Source organism: Nicotiana sylvestris, chromosome 9 (genome assembly GCF_000393655.2).
Source record: "Nicotiana sylvestris chromosome 9, ASM39365v2, whole genome shotgun sequence".
NCBI classification, from domain to species: Eukaryota; Viridiplantae; Streptophyta; class Magnoliopsida; order Solanales; family Solanaceae; genus Nicotiana; species Nicotiana sylvestris.
Window position 1 is genome coordinate 128,909,001 of NC_091065.1, and position 8,311 is coordinate 128,917,311.

The following is an 8,311-nucleotide window of genomic DNA, read 5'->3' on the forward strand; positions in this document are numbered from 1 at the left end:
TTGATACTTTTAAAGTTTATAAAATAGAAGTAGAGAAACAAACGGGTGCTCAGATCAAAACTGTAAGATCTAATAGGGGTGGAGAATATTATGGTAGGTACATAGATAAGGGACAAGTTAAGTGTCCATTTGCTGAGTTTCTTAAAAATGAAGGTATAATTGCTCAATATACCATGCGAGGAACACCACTACAAAATGGTGTGGCAGAAAGAAGGAACTGGACATTAATGGATATGGTAAGAAGCATGATCAGCAGATCAAGTTTACCTTTATCCTTATGGAGTGAAGCCTTAAAAACCGTTGTATATATTTTAAATAGGGTTCCATACAAGGTTGTCCCCAAGACACCTTTTGAGTTATGGAAAGGATGAAAACCTAGTTTAAACCATTTGCACGTTTGGGGATGTCCAACTGAAGTGAGGGTTTATAACCCACAACTAAAGAAGTTGGATGAAAGAACAATAAGTGGTTATTTTATAGGCTATGCATTTAACTCTAAGGGATTTAGGTTTTATTGTCCTTCTCATTCTCCTAAAATTGTTGAGGCTAGAAATGCTAAATTTCTTGAGGAACATGAAGAAAGTGGGAGCGGTTTGACTCAAAGGGTGGAATTGGAAGAAATAAGGGAACCACCTGTGGTACCTTTATATATTGGGAACTTGAATGTTGCTCAGAAAAATTCTCATGAATTATCTGAAAAGCAACAAGTTCAAGAGCCACCACCATTTGATGAGTCATATGAATATCAATCCGCTTTATCTAAACCCACTGAAGAAGTGTCTGAACCAGTGGGAGTGAGAAAATCCTCAAGAATTCTAAACTTAGCAATTTCTAGTGACTATGTTGTATATCTCCAAGAGTCTGATTATGATATTGGACTAAAAGATGATCCATGCTCGTTTTCACAAGCCATGAGTGGAGAAAACTCCACACTTTGGTATGATGCCATGAAAGAAGAGTTAGAATCTATGGCTAAAAACAAAGTTTGGGATCTCGTCGAATTACCAAAGAGATTCTCTACCATAGGTTCCAAGTGGGTCTTTAAAACTAAAAGAGATTCATCGGGTAATATCGAACGATATAAAGCCATACTTGTAGCCAAGGGTTTTACTCAAAGGGAAGGCATTGATTACCATGAAACCTTCTCTCCAGTATCAAAGAAGGATTCATTGAGAATAATCATGGCATTAATAGCTCATTTTGATTTAGAGTTACATCAAATGGATGTGAAAACAACTTTCTTAAATGGAGATCTTGAGGAGGAGGTATATATGCGTCAGCCTGAAAGATTTTGTGATAAGGACAAAAGTCACCTTGTTTGCAAGTTGAATAAATCCATTTATGGGCTAAAGCACACTTCCCGCCAATGGTATATCAAATTTCAAACTATTGTTTCTTCATTTGGATTTACGGAGAACATCATTGATCAGTGTATATACCTTAAGATAAGTGGGAGCAAATATATTTGTCTAGTCCTATATGTGGATGATATTTTGCTTGCAAATAGTGATTTAGGATTGTTGCACGAGACTAAATAGTTCCTTATCCAGAATTTTAAGATAAAGGATATGGGTGAAGCCTCTTATGTCATTGGCATAGAGATTCACAGAGGCAGATCCCAAAGATTACTTGGACTGTCTCAAAAGGCCTACCTTGAAAGAATTCTGGGAAGATTCGAGATAAAGAATGTTCATCTATAGCAGCACCCATAATTAAAGGTGACAAATTCTCATTGAATCAATATCCAGTAAATGCATTGGAAAAGGAGCAAATGAAAGACATTCCCTATGGTTTTATTGAAATGAGTTTATTGACGAGTTTGTTTGAAAGTGGAAACCGTAGTGCTAATCGAGCTTCCAAAATAAAGTTCCATTTACCTTCATCAAAGTACAAGAGAAAACCAAATCCGTTTTTTCGTTAAAGCTAGTGCTCCTAGGAAATAGTTAAAAATATGTTAAGCCAAAAACGGAGGGGGAGTGAGCGAAAAAACATTCCCCTTTGGGGATGTACACAACCATTCAAGCCCCATTTCTTTTTCCTTTATTCCCAAAGATCTGATTGTACCCTAAATAAGTGTAGGCGAGTGTCTCCAAGCTTCCTGGAATAAGTAGCTTTCTTATACACATCCCAAGTGAAAGGCCTGCAGAGATAAGGTTTTTGGGGTGAGAGCAACTCATGGGGGCAAGCTATCCTAGCATCAAGGGCTGGAGCTCCAAAGTAGGTCATTGACATCCTCGTTTTGTAAGAATTCACCATGGCTCTATGGCGCACACTCCAAAGGAGCAAATGAAAGACATTCCCTATGCTTTGCTTGTTGGGAGCCTTGTGTATGCACAGGTCTGTACTAGACCTGATATTGCTTTTGCGGTAGGAATGCTTGGCAGATATTAAAGTAACCCTGGTCTTGACCATTGGAAAGCTGGTAAAATGGTCTTGAGATACTTTCAAGGAACCAAGGATTTTAAGCTCACATACAAATACTCTGACTCATTAGAGGTGATTGAATATTCAGACTCTGATTTGGGAGGATGCAAAGACACTGGTAAATCTACTTCAGGATACATTTTCCTCCATGCTGGAGGTGCTGTGTCTTGGAGAAGTGTCAAACAGACCATTGTTGCAACATCCACAATGGAAGCTGAATTTATAGCATGCTATGAAGCTACATCACAGGAGTTATGATTGAAAAACTTTATTTCCAGTCTTAGGATTGTCGATTCCATTTCAAGGACATTGAGAATATTATGTGACAATTCAGCTGCAATGTTCTTCTCTAAGAATAATAAAAGTGGCAGCTGAAGCAAGCACATCGACATAAAGTACTTGATGGTTAGAGACTATGTGAAGAAGCAAGATGTGAATTTTGAGCATGTTAGTACTACTTTGATGATTGCTGATCCTATAACTAAAGGTCTGCCGGCTAATATTTTCAAGGATCATGTAACCCATATGGGGCTTAGTACCTCAATTTAGTCTTGCTTTGCTCTCTAACAGTTTGTCTAGACATTATGTTTATTTTGATATACATGACAGCGCACACTTTTGGTTTTTCATGTATTATTTGTGATCATTGGATCAATAAAGTTGGTCTATGAATGACTTATATTAACTTCATTCGTAAAGTTATTAGACACTTTGTTAGAATATATTGTGCATTGTAATACATGGAAGGAAGTGTTTGTTTAAAAGCATGACCGCCATGATTCATGTGATGATATGTTCTAGCGAAAGTGATTGTTGCATAACTCTTAGTTGAGTGATAAAGTCTATGGCCATTTTATACGTTTATCTCTCATAAAAGATTATCTGATTTTAATATGTGGGCCAAGTGGAAGAATGTTAGAAATTTACCGTCTCTTCTAGAGACTTCTAGTGTGTCCTACATATAAGGTAATAAATTATTTACCTTGTCTCCCAATGGAAATAATATATCGGATAATATTTGTAGTTGTGCATATATGGTAGTTTCTTTGATGGAAAGAAATTACCATATATTAGGAGTACCTAGGGTAATTATAATTTATAGAGAAATCTCTAAGGTTAAAGTATTTGCTTAAGAGTCCCTAGCCTACCTATAAATACGCATATGACTCCATCAGTCTAGCATTCTACGATAGGCATATACTAGAAGGCTCTCTAGGTTTTCTGCTAAAGGTTTCAAAGGCGATTCCCTGCAACGCTTGAACAACAATGGATGAAAGTATGTTCCTATTAATATTGTGTTGCGTAGGCTCTGTGCAATGGTACCTTTGATTAAATCAGAATAAAATATTGGCAGGCACCATCCGTCAATAAATTTTCTGATTCGAAGTTAATATTCTTTGTCAATGTTGGATTAAAAGTTTCTTTTTATTCCCCTGCAACCCTTTCACTAGCACTCCTTTCATTGTCTTTAACAAATCAGACCTAAATGTGTTTAGTATTGACTATTGATCTTTTTTCACTTACTCTTTGGCTCGAACGCGTATGTCATGGAACCAGAGAATCATAACTTCGTAGTTCCTTGCAGCATTATTCACAAATGGGCAAAAGGGTAGAACAACCCGTTGCATGTAGTATCTCGTATTCACGCAAGGTCTCGTTCAGTGACTAATTCCATAGTTCGAATTCGTGACCTGTAGAGTATACAGAGACAACTTTACCATTACTCCAAAGCTTCCTTCGCAAATATTCAAAATGGTTTTATTGAAATGAGTTTATTAACGAGTTTGTTTGAAAGTGAAAACCGTAGTGCTAATCGAGCTTCTGAAATAAAGTTCCATTTACCTTCATCAAAGTACAAGAGAAAACCAAATCCATTTTTTCATTAAAGCTAGTACTCCTAGGAAATATTTAAAAATATGTAAAGCCAAAAACATAGGGGGAATGGGCGGAAAAAAACTCCCCTTTGGGGATGTACACAACCATTCAAGCCCCATTTTTTTCCTTTATTCACAAAGATCTGATTGTACCCTAAAGAAGTGTAGGCGTGTGTCTCCAAGATTCCTGGAATAAGTAGCTTTCTTATACACATCCCAAGTGAAAGGCCTGTAGAGATAAGGTCTTTGTTGTGAGAGCAACTCAGGGGGACAAGCTATCTTGGCATCGGGGGCTGGAGCTCCAAAGTAGTCTTGTAGAAGTGTCAACAGACCATTGTTGCAACATCCACATTGGAAGATGAATTTATATCATGCTATGATACTACATCACAGGCGTTATGGTTGAAAAACTTTATTTCCGGTCTTAGGATTGCCGATTCCATTTCAAGGACAATGAGATTTCTTATGTGACAATTCAGTTGCAGTGTTCTTCTCTAAGAACAATAAAAGTGGCAGCCGAAGCAAGCAGATCGACATAAATTACTTGATGGTTAGAGACTATGTGAAGAAGCAAGATGTGAATTTTGAGCATGTTAGTACTACTTTGATGATTGCTGATCCTATAACTAAAGGTCTGCCGGCTAATATTTTCAAGGATCATGTCACCCATATTGGGCTTAGTAGCTCAATTTAGGCCTCATTTGTTTTTATTAAGATTAAGACGTCTGAATCTGAATACACATCTGAATATGAAGATGTGTATTAAGATTCAGACGTCTGAATTTGAATACACATCTGAATATGAAGATGTGTATTAAGATTCAGACGTCTGAATCTGAATACACAACCGAATGATTAATATGTTATCATTAGGTCTGAACACTGAATGATTAAGACTATTTGTTTTTAGTAACTGAATTTGTACAATTTATCTATATTTGAACATACCATATATAAAACTCAAATAAAATAGTTAATTAAACATTTTTCAAGTTCTAATGTTCAAACAATAAAAACATATTTCTAAGAACGATAATACAAAACTATCAAGTATTTCCTCTTCCTTACATTAGCTGAAGTGCAAGTTCTTCACGCATATTGTTCATAAACTGCGAATCTTCAGCTGTCCAGCTAGGTCCACTTGTTTCATCCAATTCTTGTTCGAGTTCTCCTTCTTCCTCAAATATTACTTGAGGTAAATCATATTGATTAAACAAGTCATCATTTAGACGCTCTTTCCTGATAAAATTATGAACTGCAAAACATGCAATAACAACATCTCTTTGGACATCAATAGGATATGGAGTCATCTTGTCCAATATTGGGAACCTTGCTTTTAAAATTCCATAAGCACGTTCAATAACATTTCTGAGTTGGGCATGAGCGTGGTTAAACTTTTCCTCTTTATTTATGGACCGTCTACGATGATAATCTCCTAACCAATATCGAATATTAAGATATGGCGCTAAAAACCCTCGAATGTTGGGATATGCCGCATCACATAAATAATATTTGTCTGTCATCAAAATAGAAGGTTAAATGGACATAATAAACATCTAACTTATTATTTCACAATAACTTAATAAGTTGTATCACTTACTAGGAGGAGGAAATGGAAAGCCATTATTTGGATTAGATGCGATCTCTGTTAGAACACGTGCATCATGTGCTACCCCTTCCCATCCAGCATAAACATAAGTGAAGACCATGTTACAATCACATATAGCTAAAACATTCTGATAACATTTGCCCTTTCCTCTTCCTCTGTAAACAATTTGTTGATTAGCTGGAATAACTGCATGTACTAATGTCCCGTCGAGTGCACCTATTGTTCCCTGCAAATAAATAAATAATTATTTTTACGTTAAAAGTTATAAGAAAATTTTAACGAAAATATATAATAATTTTAAAATACATAATACCTTAAAAAAAATTCGTAGCTTTTTATGAGAACTAGGAATATGCAAATTTGAATCGGATGTTGTCGACAATATCTCCTCTTTGGCAAATTTCATCATTGCTTCAAGAACCTCGTGAAAATATTTGTGAACCGTTTGTGAAGAATGTTGAAATCTTCTCTTGATAACCACAAAACGCTCATTAGGACCTATAATAGTCAAAAGTATTGCAATCTTTTCTTCGACAGAAATATGTTTACTATCTACGAGTCATCCTTTATGTCTAAAATGCTGACATAGTCGAACATACGCATCAATTCTAAGCATTGTCGACTAGAGCCGGACAATAATTCTGATGTGTATTTATCACCAGATAAAGACGATGCTAATTCTTTATTTCTTTGGATATTCTTGAGTCTAAAATAATTTCTATACCAATACAAGCACATCAACCATAATATTTGATCTCCAGTGTCCATGTCTAAACTGTTTTAACAAAGAAAATATATAATACACGATAGTAAGCATAACATTGTATGTAAACAAAAAAGTTACATAAACACAATAAATTAATCAGTAAAACAATACATAAACACCAAACATACGTCAAACAAGACATTTAAAAAAGGTATATCACAGAAAAAAATGTTCTAAGCATAATATAATATTAAAAAATTAAACAAGCATAATAGATACTAGTTGAATAAAACAGCGAAGGTTCCATATTATTAAAAAAATTAAATAAGCATAATAGATACTAGTTAGAAAAGGCAAAGAAGGTTCCATATTATTAACGTCTACTGAATCTAGCAAATTAGCAAAATCAAAGAATTCCCAATTTTTTTCCCATGGCCTTAATCCAACTCTTTAACTTGTCGTCCTCTGGAATTTTTATCCACACTTTCCTGTAGTTGTCACCTTCACAAAGTATGCTAATAGTTGCACTGTATAATGGTTCTTCCCATCCAAGTGCATCTAATTGTTCTATACATTCCTCAATGTCAGGCCCATTATTATTTTTAATCAATATATCTAATGCATTACTCATCTTCTCATCAATTTCCAATTAAGACGATGAAAACTTCTTTTTCTTTCCCAAAGGTTTCCTTTCACTTGGAACTGAAGACTGAGATGAATAATTAGTAGGAGCTCTATCATTTTGTTACTAACTAGATCTTCGATGCTATCAAGTGTATCTATATCTATAGTAGTAGATACATAAGAGACAACAGGACGAGGATATGTACAGCTTGGACTCCAACCATGAATTCCTGTTGCTGTAGAACCCTCAAAAAGTTTAGTACAAAGATCAGGGAAGGGTAGAGGTGAAGTCTTCAATGCCTTTGCTTTTGGATGAGCCTATAATAAAGAAATTTTAATATGCATGTCAAATTCTTTTCTTACAGAAAAAGAAAATAAAAGGCTAAATTACTAGATAATGAACTAACCTTTATGTATTCATCCCACTCACTATTAGACATTAGAATGGTATTGCTTACTAGGTCATAAATATTGCCAGTCTTTTTAGTTATTGGCAACCAAGCTTGATACTTTTCTTTTAGATAGTCATAATGATTCTTCATCTGCTTTTCTGTGATGCTAAAGCCATGAGTAGTCTCCAAAACTAGTTTAACCTTGTTCCATGAATCTGCCTTCAAACTACTTCCAAGTCTCCCGTTTAAGGATATCTCTTGAATACAACTTTCTAAAAACGTTTTTACTACGTCCATATTTTTCCAACTCGCTCTTGAGTTTTCACTAGATTGTTCCATAGCTGAAATATAAAATAATAATGATTATCGGATATGACTGATGAAAATAGAAGTAGTAGACCGAGACAATCAATACAAAAAATTGAAAACAGAAAAAGAGATTTATATTTAGCAGAAAAAAAATCTGTAGAAGCAGACACAAGTGCGTAGATTGCATCTTGTACTCTTCGTACAAGTGAACATGAATTTCAATTTATTGTGAAGGGAGAAGAGAAAGATATGAGGGGGAATAGATATTTATTAAAAGAAGGAAAGAGACTTGAATATTCAATTGAATAAACAATAAGCATAAGGCAAACAGCTAACAGTTCCAGAACGGAGGTCCTCCGAGAAGTAGCATGCT

At 35.1% G+C, this 8,311-nt stretch overlaps 1 protein-coding gene across 1 annotated transcript; it reads right to left on the reverse strand.

Moving 5' to 3' along the window:
• Positions 1–5,362: 5,362 nt before the first annotated feature.
• On the reverse strand, positions 5,363–7,968 carry LOC138878213 (uncharacterized). The gene is made up of 6 exons (XM_070157879.1): positions 7,645–7,968; positions 7,367–7,555; positions 7,061–7,244; positions 6,221–6,405; positions 5,899–6,133; positions 5,363–5,814 (listed from the first exon to the last, which is right to left on the reverse strand). Exons 1-6 carry the CDS (start codon positions 7,966–7,968, stop codon positions 5,363–5,365), a joined length of 1,569 nt encoding a protein of 522 aa, XP_070013980.1.
• Positions 7,969–8,311: the final 343 nt, after the last annotated feature.